The 13,671-nt window shown below is 41.0% G+C and overlaps 2 protein-coding genes across 3 annotated transcripts; one reads left to right on the plus strand and one right to left on the minus strand.

Moving 5' to 3' along the window:
* Nucleotide 1: 1 nt before the first annotated feature.
* On the minus strand, nt 2-3,662 carry LOC124411415. Its single transcript, XM_046890508.1, has 6 exons — nt 3,578-3,662; nt 1,757-1,991; nt 819-929; nt 497-539; nt 114-332; nt 2-22 (listed from the first exon to the last, which is right to left on the minus strand). The coding sequence occupies exons 1-6, from the start codon at nt 3,630-3,632 to the stop codon at nt 2-4; spliced, it is 684 nt and encodes a 227-aa protein (XP_046746464.1). The 5' UTR covers nt 3,633-3,662.
* A 194-nt stretch (nt 3,663-3,856) lies between these two features.
* On the plus strand, nt 3,857-7,292 carry LOC124411572 (toxin Tbo-IT2-like). 2 transcript variants are annotated; one of them, XM_046890772.1, is made up of 4 exons: nt 3,857-4,015; nt 4,742-5,023; nt 6,356-6,449; nt 6,822-7,292. In XM_046890772.1, exons 2-4 carry the CDS (start codon nt 4,939-4,941, stop codon nt 6,955-6,957), a joined length of 315 nt encoding a protein of 104 aa, XP_046746728.1. In that variant the 5' UTR covers nt 3,857-4,015; nt 4,742-4,938; the 3' UTR covers nt 6,958-7,292. The 2 variants fall into 2 exon arrangements, with proteins under 2 accessions (XP_046746728.1, XP_046746729.1); XM_046890773.1 differs by having other exon boundaries at nt 3,865-3,971.
* Nucleotides 7,293-13,671: the final 6,379 nt, after the last annotated feature.

Consider the following 13,671-nt stretch of genomic DNA (forward strand, 5'->3'; position numbering starts at 1 on the left):
ATTAACACAGGAACGATTGACTCTTGATGTTTAAATGTCGAGAACGTTGAGTCAAACTCGAAAGAATTATTTATCTCTCCAATTTTTCCTGAAAATAGTTGGTTTGCACGAACGAAAATGAAGAAAACATCGCGTTCATAGAAGGTTGAAAAGGACCGAGAAATTGTATCCTCAGGTGCTCGACCGGTACAATTCAGAGACCTCCAGGCGTTGTTATTCGTTAGCTCCGAGAGCCCGAAATTAGTTAAAAATCCGGCACATCGTCGAAACATGTCAACACGTTGCGTTCGCTGCAGAGGACTCAACTGTTGAGTCAAATTACTGGCGATGTGCTAAAACCGAAGATCTGTCTCTGGGGAAGTTATTCAAAGTTTCGTCGGTAGCGAACGAGTTAAAACACCATAAGAGATGGGTAAATGGAACATGAAATGAAATAATAAGGATGGACACGTTCAAATCAACCGGAGTAAAGATAAGGGGTATTCAAACGACTCACAATCGGAGGTTCCACAGCTCCTCTCTCATTGTCAGCCCCGGATCTCTCCATGAGTTTTGTCAGTTATCTTAATTAGATCTGAATCTGCACGTGACAGGGCGCTCAGTCTTGGTAATAGTGGCTTCACGACGAATTCAACGGATTCAGCCGATAACAACCACCCACGACCAGGACCTCGAAATTCGCGTCTCGTGGCTCGTGGCTATGACTTAATCTGCGGTGACGCCACGCCGGCTCACGTGCGTATTCCTGTGTTACGTCACACGATTTCAACTCCGCTTACCGTCCCTTTGTTGGGAAGGAACCAAGAATTAATACTCACCTGTCCACGGGCATACGCAAGTTATGATTGACAATTTGTCGCATACGTTTGATCTTCGTTGTGCAAGCTGCTCCGTCCTCGTTAGGTAGATCCCTGTTGGATTCCGTCCCACTGAAATTGAAATGAAGTTACATTTACATGTCACTGCAGTAATTGCGTTAGAGGCACATCAAAGCCCCACCGAAAAATCACTGAAATAAAAATTTTCCACCCCATCACTAGAATAAAACTGAAATCGAAAAGATTTTTCACTCCACTGAAATTACACTGAATTCTAAATTAATACTTATAATTGACTGGATTTTCTAAGTGTCATTTTGGGAAAATCGCAGTGTAAAAACTTCACAAGTACACTGAAGAATTGAATGGAATTTCAGTGTACCTGGAATATTACTCTAACATCACTGATCTTAGCATCCACTAAAAAAACACTCTAATAACACGGTAGGACCAAATCCGCTTACAATTAGTATCAGATTTATCCATGCCAAGTATAAAGCGGGAAGTATTAAAGAAACCGGTACATCACCTGTGTACTGTATGTGTGTACAGTGCTAGTCGTTCATCCCTCAACTTTCCGGCTAACTTATCTTCGGTCTGAAATAAAATGCGAGTTCGATTCTATACGAACTTTGTGACAATGCGTAGTGATGCTCTCACCACGGAGGAATTTGCCAGTCATTGTCATATAATTCGTATAGAATCGAATTCGCATTTTTTTCCAGACCGAAAACAAGTTAGTCGGTAGGTTAAGGCATTATTGAATATTACTGTGCGTATACCTATGTATACGTAGTACACTCGCACAAGCCACGCCGGTTAACGATTTGCAATGCAGATGCTTTGACGAGAGAGAATCGTTTTGCCGCAAAATTCAATTTCCTTAATTGATTCAAAGATTGGCGACAGATGGCAGGATACGGAGGGTACATACATACATATTATGAAAAGCTGCGGCGGATAGAAGATCGTAGAAGTATCCATGGCAACCCAACCTCTGACGTCGGTCTTTCATCCGCGATTCTTTACGCTTGATCATTAAATGATATAGGTATGACGCGGGGTGATTTGCTGCCTCAACACTCGTCGATACTCCATTCGGAACAACTACAAGGATGCAGGACCTGCTCTGCCGTGTCAAGTATTCAGACCGATGACAGCTGTTATCGATTTCTGCAAGGCATAACGACATTACGTTCCTCCGTTCGCGGTACCTATCATTTGTTATTGGCTATTACGATAACGCTTTGATTCGTTCTGGCACGTGATTTTCATTAAGAGCCAACCACGGGGACGAGACTTGATCGTGCCTGAGATACTCAATAACGGAAAAATGTTTAGTTTTGTCTATCGAGATTATTTCAGTATGATTAAATGATAGGGTTTATGTAACACTCGTTAAATGTTGGCTGGACGTAACCGAAAAATATATTGCACATAGGAGAAATATATTTTTAGTCCATCGAGCAAAAGGGTACCGTAATCTGAAGGATTCTGTTGCAATTCTGAAAATAAAACTTACGTACTAAAAGCATTGTATAAAGATTGCAAACAGATTTTTCTATCATTGTAATTAAAAACTTGTCATTTCGGTGTAATTTATGCTACAAGAATTGAATGCAACATCGAACAACGCCAAAGAAATGTGTTATAGTTAATGGTATGCTCATTCAATATTATTTGACTAGTAACGATTCAGTTCTGCAAATCGGACTGTATTGAATAGGTAGCCGGAGCCCATTGTATATACTCATTAACTACTTACGTTACTACTCTTGTGAGTAAGGATTTCTGGCGCGTCACGGGAATTATTTTTCCAGTCTAATCAAATATTTTCTAGATTCAAAATACAACATATCGTTTCGTCAAGTAAACAATTAATGACTCATATTACATACATAGTAATCTTTACTCCATTTTATTCACAGAATAGATTTAGTAAACTATATGAAAAAATTTATTTGAATTTGACTGGGGTGGCTTCATTACTTTGATAATATCACAAATCAAGTTTAGTTATTTCATCAACTTTAACAAATTAATGTTGAGATATCGTAGGTGTAAGTAAACTTTGTTAAATTAAATTTTTTCACCATCTTATACCAGTCATTCGATTAACTTTCGTATTCACAACGTAATATTATGTCAACTGTGAAAAAGTTTCTACTAGACGCGTCTGCGAACGGATTGAAAAAGCTATAAGTTTCCTCTAAAGAGATATATAACGTATGCATATTTATACATAGAGTTCAATGTAACTTGTGCCTTTTGCGAGGTATGAATTATAATTAAAGTTGGTCCATTTGGTTCAGGAAAGTTGCTAACTAATTACTTTCTGGTAATGAACAAGGGTGTTATTTTAAACGAACCTTGTCGGCCCTTCTTCGGCTTAGCAAGGAAATTCTTAGTTAGCCCTTCGACTGATCGGTATCCATTATGTCTTGTTGACTGTGTTTCTTTCACCCTCTCTTAGCGGAGGTCCGGTTTGGAGGTGGAAAATATTTAGTTAGTCAGATAATTTTACACAAACAGAAGACGGCTGTAAGGCTACTGCCTCGGAATATTTCATCAGTCTAGTGGTATAAAGGATTATAGGTAAACAATGGGTCGCAAACCTCTATCGAATTACTTCCTGTATAACCAAGAGTATAACAACATTGACGAACCGTTTCTTCTTTAACATGTATAAACATCCAGATACCAGGAGCAATAGCACGTTCGTGTAAAATGTTACATATATTATAACATCGGCTAGTTACTTGTCTGTTTATACTCCATTGGTATGTCACCAGTTGCTCCTCTCCTTATATTCATTCTTTATTTCCGTTTCAACGAAGTGATCGCGCAGCAAGAGAAAGGCGTTGGGGGTCGGGGTTTGTGGAAGGGTAAGATGGAGGGGTTGAAACATATCCCATTCCATTCTATCCCATCCCATCCCATCCCAGCCCATCCCAGCCCATCTCATCCCCGTACCACAGCACCCACGGAACCTCTGTAGGAGGCCACGCCTCCCGTGTCTATATAAAGGTGGATTGAACTGGCGCGCGTCACTCGCAACTCTGGCAGCAACCCGCCAACGAGTAATAAGACCAACAATACGAATTAAAAACCGAGAGGAGGTAAAGCGTCAGGAGGGTAGACAGGGACTTAGACGTTCAAACGAGAGGGACGGCGTGGAAAGAACAGAGATAAACAGAGTGAGAGAAACATTGACTAATCAAGAAAATCGCAGTGTTAGGTATTATAGGGACAAAAAAAAGCGTCGAACATCGTTCTGGAATTTAAGAGAATCGTGGAGTACGAAAAGGTGTGTGACTGTGGGTTCGTGCGTGAATGAGGGAGAGATCGAGAGGGAGGAAGAGAGAGAGAGAAAGAGAGAGAGAGAGAGAGATGTGGGTGCTTGGTGCGTCAGAGATCCAGTAAATACAGCACATATATGTAAAGATACATACATACATACATACATACATACACATATTAATGATAGCACTACATGTGTAGGCTATGGATATTAGAACGACCCTTAATATGAACTTGGAGTGAATTTTGAAATTCAGTATCAAAGCGCAATTCCGCATCACAATTCGTACGAACCGAAAGTGTATTGCGAGTCTTATTTCTAAATGAAAATTGCCCTTGATGGGACATTTCAAGTTCTGCAACTATACGAAATATCGCATCAGGAGTTTCCAAATTTTCTTCCAACTAGTACCAACAATATTCTTTCGATTCGTGTAAACTTAGAATCTTTTGAACGACACCTCAAAGTCAATGTTATTTTAAAATGAAAAACATCGTGTACTTACAGGCGCCAGTTTGAATTTGCTGACGAATTTTCATTTATCTATTTAGAGCTGATTGGAATTTACCCAAACCCGTTTTAAGGATCATCCTAATTACATGTATAACGTATTGCTGAACAGATAAGAAGGTGCGAGACAAGGTCAGAGTGAGATAGAAGGATATTAGAGTGGCAAGGTGTTGATCGTCTGACAACGTATAGGTCGTAAAATCTTTCTTTCATACAAGCCGAAGAAGAGTCGAAGACGGGGGGAAAGACAAAGCAAGGCTTTAGCGCACAAGCTGACAGTATTTAACGAGATAAAATTCGAAGTACAAGATGAAGACCAGCTTACTTACTCTTGCCTGTGCAATTTTCGTCCTCTTGGCTGATCGGGGTTGTGCAAATCCTTACTTCGAAGATGGTAAGTATGTGTGTTTTCGTTTAAATTTTCTTCTTCTCACTTTTGCGAATGTACTTTAACTATGTACCGATCAACTAGTAGAATTCATTCCTTTCCCCTGTGTAAATCAATAGTCATTCGTTAGTAAATCAAGTCATTTATACACTTACACGAATAAATCAACAAAAGTGAGTTTTTTTGCCACGTGCTGAACTCCTTTAAAACGTTTTAAAAAATCAACGTCACGAGGGTCACGCGAACGTAAATTGCTGTCAGGAAAGATGATAGATCGATCGGATTTACACAGGTTCAGTTGTAAATATAATTTTTTAATACCTGTAGCTGTGCACGGAAAAGATAATTCGACGGACCAAGCAAATTTTCGTGTTAATATTGTAGCAACAAGAATTTTCAATGAAATAGCAAAGGTCTTGCGAGGGCTTCCCACTGTAGTAAACCCATTAGTTAAATTCGCAAAATTCCAGCTGTTGCAACGAATTTTCTTGCTGTCTCTATATTAACACTTAAATTTACTGCTCCAGCAAATTTTTTTTTTCCGTGTGACATGAATGTATAGTATACGGTGTATATTACACCTATAATTTTTCGCAGAGTTCTACTTTTTTGAAAAGAAAATTGTCCTTTCGGTAGTACGGTATAAGGTGTTATGCGGTGATTTTGTGGTTCCGTGCGTCTATCGCGCGTTGCCAACGCAAATACATGCGGTTGTACACGATATGTACAATTTGTATACCTATATGGGGCATTCCATGCCAACTCACCGAGCCCGTGACACCGACCAATTTGGATTTTGCTGATTCTTTTTCATATGATTGATCTTTCTCCAACAACCACGAAAAAAACTTTGATTCATTTTTTAAAAACGTTTTTCATTCGTTATTTAAGCTAACTCAAAAACGTCATTTTTCTCTTCTTCGTAAAATTCACAAACTTTCCTTGATGTGAAACGATGATTTTAAGTCCAAAACGGAAGTGTGAGTCAGGGTTTTTCTATTTTTCCAGAGCAAGACGCTTCCAAAATGTTTGAATCCCTCTAAAAATATAGAAAAAATCCGAATCACACTCAAGTTCTGGGCTTAAAATCACCGTTTCATGTCAGAAAATGTCTGTGAATTAAAAAAAAAAAAGAGAAATGGTGTTTTTGAGATAGTTTAAATGGCGTATAACAAAAAAATATATAAATTCGGAGGAAGGTCGATCATATAAAAAAGAATCAGATAAATCTAAATTGGTTGGGGTCACGGGCTTGGTAAGTCGACATCGATTGCCTCATATATATAAATGTACATATATACATCTATATATCTGTTGCATGTACCGGTACGTTTCTAGAAGAGATCGAACGGATCGCAGAAGATGATGGGCTCACCGATTCCGACTATACGGACAATGCATTGGATCGTTTACTTCACGCAGCTCAACAGAAGTGAGTCCCATTCGCATCTATTGACTAGACTTTGTGTTCTCTACGATGCAAGAGATACAATTTTTCCGATTTTGATAGTTTTCCTTTCATCCACCTTAAACTCTTTTCTTCAACAATGCGTTCGTCCCACAGCTATGTGTAAAACGAGACCCGGTATGAAAACGTTTTTTTTCGCCGGCTGTTGCACATCGCAGTTGTACATCGGGAGGTGGATTCTGCTCGATTCAAGGCCACCGGTGTCGTCTGCTACCATCTATTCAACCTGCGTAGCAGACGACACCGGTGGCCTTGAATCGGTCAGAATCCATCTCGGGAAGTGTATTTACTTATATTTTAATTACGATTTAATTTAATCTCTGGCTGTCTACACAGGCGTGGCTGCGTGCGCCGCGATGGTAACTGTGATCATCGGCGAAACGACTGCTGTTACAATTCGAGCTGCCGATGTAACCTCTGGGGCTCAAATTGCCGCTGTCAACGGATGGGCATCTTCCAGAAGTGGGGATAAGCCATTGGTTCTTCGCAAATGCAGAACGGCCCTACCCTCCGTATCGCGAGTAAATCGCAGACATCCTGCAGGCTCCAGGCACCTACTCGCGTAACTCGGTCTTTACTATAATATATATTATAGATAGGATATGGTAATAATGTGTGATACATATACAAGTATCGTCCGTATGAAACAACGTAAAAATCATTTTCTCTTCGTAAGGCAGACGTGAAATCAGACTGCGAATTACGTTCTTTGTGGTTTTTTTGTATGTACAATGCGGAATTTATCTGCGTGCAGGGTATCTTGGGGCCAGGCGACCCTGCCGAGGGTTTGTACCGGAAATTCGTTCGAAAATACTGCGTTGATAAAAACTGCTTTACGAGCGAAGTTGAATTGCTTGCTAATTCGTTCACATCGATGGTTTATTTCGTTTTCTAATTCAGTTTTTTTTTTCTTCTCATTTACCCTATTTCTTTTTTCGGGGATTTAGCGAAGATAGATCTTTTTATTGATACCGATATACCTACGTGAAGATAAATGCCATTTTTCTATTCTACGTGAGGCCCGACCGAAGACTGTTCACTCCATTTTTGGAAACACAAAACACAAACTTTTATCATTTGACTGGATTAAAAAACATTCCTTGACTTGTCTATCTATGTGCTAACATTATGCGATGTATTCATTTATTATTAGTGTAAAACTTGATGTCTAATTATATGAATAAACTACATAAATATAAATAGAGCCTAATAAAAAATATGTATTAAAAACTTGTTCACCCTCTGAAATTATTTTCATTGCGTTGTAGCTTCTCTTACATGCCTACCTAACAATCACCGATGTGTTCCTTGTTATCGTCACATGATAGAATGTTTTATGTTTATGTTCAATTAGTTGCAGCTATGCAACTTGGGTAAGTACGAAGTTGGAGGCATCACAGACCTGATTAAAAAATATAGCTAATTTGGATACGTCAGCTTGACTCATCAACATGTGTAGTTTATTAGATATGATAGACATATTTTCCTATTGCCTAGTAGCAAAGTTCAATCAATATGACAACGAGTTTGCAATCCAAACATCGAAATCTAATAATGGTATCGCGAGAAGGTACAAATGGTATAAAACGAACATAACCAGGTGTACGAAGTTACCGTTCAGGTGACATACAGATGGTATTGACAGCTCGTATGGACAGCTCCGGCTCACAAGGAAAGTATCAGACCTCCGGATCACAGATTTTGCTGAAAATTTCGCGGTTGTTTCTTTGGGCCGAAAATATGAAGTTGCTGATGTGTAGTTCCATCCACTGGGCGATCCTTTGTTAGATTTACAGTATTGTTTGCAATATCTAAAAATGAACGGTGCTATTATCAAGATGATCGTCCACGGCAATTTTATCTCTGACACATTGATTTATTGTTTTTTCAAAATACATGACAGACATGAGAAAGTAGGATCATAAATCGTGGCACAGGTAATAGGTTGTTGCCAAGAATTTCAAAATTGTATCAGAGGTTAAGAATCATGTAACGTATAAATTGAATCACTCAAAGATTATGCACATCACATGGAAAAAAGAAAACTTGGAACTATACTTGATATTTAACACCGGATATTTGAAACCAGAGTTCAAAGACTAAAGTAACAGGTGGTGTGTAAGTGTGTACTTGGCTACATTTTTATGCTTTGATGGACTCAGTTGGCAGATCTGACCGCTATTGGTACTGTCATGAAATTAATTCCATTCATTAATTGTGAGTAATTATACGTACGTTTTCTATTTCTAGAATGATGTATTTCAGATATTATGTTCTATACTCACATAGGGCCCCTCGCCATTGGTTTACACGGATGAAACACCCAGCCAGGCTTTGTTTAGTAAAGTTCGCTGGTTGAAATAGGTTTCTGGTACCTTTGAGCCTGGCGAATTTAAACATCGACTGACTTGCGGCACGATGTGCACCTTTAATATAAATGTATTTAAATATGCACACACACACATTGTATTATTATTTGTAGATTAGGTCTGCAGTAGGTGGTCGATAAGAGAAAACACCCAGAAAAAGGTCGGAAGACCAATGAGGTTCGGTGCCGGCCTGAGGTAACTGGGAACTGTTAATTAATTTAACTTTTGAGCTTGCTGCGAATAGTCCGAAGAGAAGGGAGCACGTGATAGCGATGAACGGCTTTCTTGATGGCAATCCGAGCTGGTTAGGGTTAACTTGGTTAACCCCAAGTTTTGACCTACGTAGTGCGATATCATCAAGCGTATGCGTCATAAATATTATATATGTACTTATATTACGTGACCTGCACGTGCGTCTTCACGATTGCGAAATGGAAGAAGGAAACATAGTATAAAATTGTACGTATTAACCTAGATAAAAGTGAATGGTTTTAGGAAAAAAGAGAAAAATAATAAGTAGGCTATTCCGAAGTTCAAGATCCTTTACATACTACCCAATCGATGGAAAACTTTTTTCCAATTGCAGTAATCTTTGGCGGTACCTATGTGTTGAACGCTTCTTAGGAAAAGGTATAAACAATTTTTAATTAATTGATTAAAGCACGTGAATGGCTGAAACATTATATAACATTACCAATTATTACAATAATTGGACCGTCTCGCCAATTAACCGAATAATTCGGATCGCGTTGTCACCTATTTGGGTCAATTATTTCACCAGGTTAACCCGCTGTAATGTAAATCTAGATTCTGAAGAAAAAAAATACTGGCCTAGTATTTTGTAGGTATAACTCGAAGACGCAAGGAGGAGGGCTGAAAAATGTCTTCAATCAGGGCTACAAAGGTTGAGCCGAAGGTCACAAGCTCACAAGTATCAGTCTTAATTGGCATCTGTCTTGATACTGTTTATTTTGTCGAAGCTAAGGTGACGATGCTTTCCAGTGACAACTAGAAATTGGTAATTAATTGACTTGAGAAATAAATTTAATTTACTTGCGGTAAGTATTGCAAAACCCTTTTAGCAGCGCCGGATCTACGATACAGAAAAAATCCTGGTCCTTATTTTGATGCGGTAATGGTGAATCACTTGAGAAAGTTTTCACTCAATTCAACTATCGTTGAATTTATTATCTGATAAGTTCACGCAATTATATGTTTAAGTTTGTAGTGATTGAAAAATAGCCGAGAGGTTGCGTGATCCGATGAGATGACGGCTTCCGGAAGAGTAAAGGAGCCTGCAGGACAGGACTATGACCTGCGAGTAACGGCTGTTTAACCTGAACGTATATCTAAGTCGCGCATTACCGATTTTGTTACTTTTATGCTGCAACATTTTTTTATCTCCACAACGAAAGATGTTCATCGCGAGATTCTTGTTTTTTTTCACAGCAAAATCGTTACTAATTCCAAAAGTAACAATATGTACCAAGTGTACTTCGATTAGGTGACTGTGATTTTACTCTAATTTTCATCTTCGCGGTAAGAGCAGTGCCGATTTCTATGCCCTTGTTTGTCTGCAGTCTGGTTGAAGCAGTAAATTGTGCGTTTGCCTGAACGTCCTATAGAAATGTGGCTCAACTGATACGATAAAGATCAAACTGCACCTGCAGGTGTGTAATTGAGGTGGGAAACGTCTTTGAAAACTAGGAGTGCGTCACAGGTTATACACGTTGCTATAACAGGTGGAATCGTAACCCAACGCATTGTTTCGGAAAGTCGGACAAATGAAAAAGTTGGCTACATCATCCCGCGTTTTGTCTACACTTTTGGGCATCTACAAGCGATTGCATCCAAGCGATGCCGGATAGGCGCGAAGCCTCGTTGCCGCACGCGATCCTCGATGTTCTCGAAGGTGTCGCAATCGTTATCGGCTTTCCCGCTATCTGCCCCGTCTTATTGTGCATAACGGTATTGTGTTTCGGACCGATTGCGGGTTCAGTTCAGCCGAGATTCGTAGCCGCGATTCCGTCGTTGGACAGCGACATGTAAACCTACTCTCGGGGCATGGATTACCTGCAAAGACTCCTGCATGCACGGCAACCTGCAGCGATTAAACAGGCACTAAGGTACTTACATACATTGTATAGGATCTCGCCGCCGGCAGGTGGGGCTAATTAGTAGTATACATATATAACGAGTATAATGAAAACCGAAAAAGTGCCTGCGATGAAAAATATCGTTCGCAAAGGCCGCACCTTCGTAGGCGTACTTCGTCGACTTCTATTCCCCACCGTCACGCTTCCTCGGCTCTTACTCCGTTTTCCCCCGAGCTGCTCCTCGCCGCGCAGCTCTGCCGTTCGGTTGCTCACGCCAAGGTGAGGAGGAGCTGGAACGAGGAACTCTAATCCTACAATGTACATACATACACATAGGTATGCACGTCTGTACGTTGGTATAACGCTGTATATACCAACCGCGGGGAGTGCCTGAGCGAACGTGGCGGTGCCTTGGCACCAGCGGCATCGAGTTGCAACAGCGGTTCAGTGCTGCCCATCGCGCAGACCTGCGCACACGTTCTCCTCGTTCTCAATACGCATTTACAAACACGGTGTTCGTTTACAAAGTGATAACACGGTTGAGAACCCCTCAAAAATTGTCACCAGCCGACAAGTCGAGAGTGACAAGGTGACAAGGTGAATTCCTCGATTAATGGAAAGGTGAGGGTCGGTGATGGGGGGGGAGGGGGGGCGGGAGGGAAGAAGATATTCCGTCAAATATTATAACTGCGACGAGGGTCGTTACCCATCAGTTTGCTATAGCTCATCCGTACTATCTCAATGGAATTATAATGCTCCTGTAATGAGGCTGCAGACGTTGGAGGAAACGAAAGCAGCGAAAATGTTATTTTCGATAGCAGCCCAAGTACCGGCTGCACCTGCGTTCGTCGAATGACATGGTTATGACCGTTGGTAACCAGGTGGATACCTGCACTAACCTGCATTGTTCCACATGCTTTTCCGATGAGTGGATTCTTCTGCAACTTGGTTCTCATACTTATGATTCTGCAGTAACCAAGAATCCCCTGATTCAGCGGTACATGATGAATATGCTACTTCAAGAGTGGCAAACCAAAGGCAACCTGCTACCGCTAGACCATTCAGTATTTAACAGCACGTTTCGGTGGGAGAGCGAACTGATGAAACGTCTCTAATTGGACGTTCAAGCTGACGAACAGCGTATGATCATAGATTTGGTTACGTCTACACTGTAAATCAGCCAAGGCCGAAAAAGTAATAAAATTCAACGTATCAAGACGGATATTCGTGTACTGCAGGTATCCTACTATCCTACGCATTGCAGTTTGTTGCAAGGATCGTTCAAGTATCGTTCGTCACGGTGTCTGATGCTCCCGTACGTTGAATACGGTTCCGCTACACAAGCACTGGCTGGTAAACGTCACTGCAGAATGTCTTGACAATAAGGAGAATCGGTAATTCCTTGGAATCGATACGCAGTAGAAATAGCAGAGTCGTTTGAGTTGTACTCGCGGATCGAACCACCAACCAAAGGGTCAACCAGAGATCAACGATAACTTTTTTCGAAAGAAAGGTTTCCGAGTGAACAAGTGCCGGGTTGTTACTGGAAAAACGCGCTTCGATAGCGGTACAACGATTAAAACGTGCACACCTTGCCGAATCAAAATGGCGTGTAGGCATGACAGGTAGAGTGGGGTACACGAGAACTATTAAAGCGTACCTCCCTACCTACGGGCCGACTTCGCTCTAGTAAATAACCAGCACGTGAGAAAAAACTATCGTCGCTTCGTCTTTAGACGGTACAAGGAGTATCGATCAGTTCTTGTCTTTCGGAAATGTTCCAACGGTCAAAATCTTTTTTGAAACACGCGTTCAGCACTAGCGAGATAACCGTGTGCCGGTTGACTAACGTTTATTTTTAGCAAAGGCGAAAGATCGCGAAAACCGGTTTCAAGACTACACTCTGCAGGTTATCCTTTGAGGACGGGGTGATTCGAGGGACGATATTACCAGAGGAAAAGACCCACGAAAGAAATCGAGAGGGAGAAGAAGGGAACGTAAAACAAAGGTACGAAGATGAGAGAGTACGCGGAAGAAGAGGCGAAAGTAGTAACGGACTGACGGACAGTCGGTTGTCGAGTGCAGGCGGGAGGAGCGGAATCGTTTGAGAATCATCGCCCAACGGCCGTGTGAGCTGTCCACCGCGTGGAACTTACTATGCTGTACATATTGATTGCAGTTGGGGGAATACCGTATACACAAGTTAGGCGGTAGCCCGAGGCCAATCAGGTTACAGCCGTAGGAACAAAGTCTCGAAAGTAGGCGCGCCCTAGCGTCCGCAGCAATCTATGGTATTTATTTTCTGACAACTGGCCAGCTTTCATTGCAAAGGCATTGGGAAAGCTTCCAAAACGTAACGGAACCTATCTTACACATTGGTCGACGAGGATGAATGATGTAGCATTGTTGCACTACGACGGCACACGACTGAGTGTTGGAAGATTCACTCGCCGCGTGCGTGTCTGATCTCCCGGGCGATCTTGCAAGTGTTATTCATATTTTTTTTTTTATTAAAGAAAGCAGTGACAGAAGAAGGAAACTCAAAAAAATAACAAGCAAATGAGTACACTATCAATGGAAACTCTCTGTTACATATTATCTTTCGCCGAAAAACATGTGATTCTTTTTCACGGAGCAACAGAAAACGGTTTTATACGCAAAAACAAGAAGAGTTAACAGGGAGAACAGTGAAACCCGATATTCGAATGATCGACCTGCGTC

The sequence above is a fragment of the Diprion similis genome, chromosome 10, assembly GCF_021155765.1.
Source record: "Diprion similis isolate iyDipSimi1 chromosome 10, iyDipSimi1.1, whole genome shotgun sequence".
Taxonomy (NCBI): domain Eukaryota; kingdom Metazoa; phylum Arthropoda; class Insecta; order Hymenoptera; family Diprionidae; genus Diprion; species Diprion similis.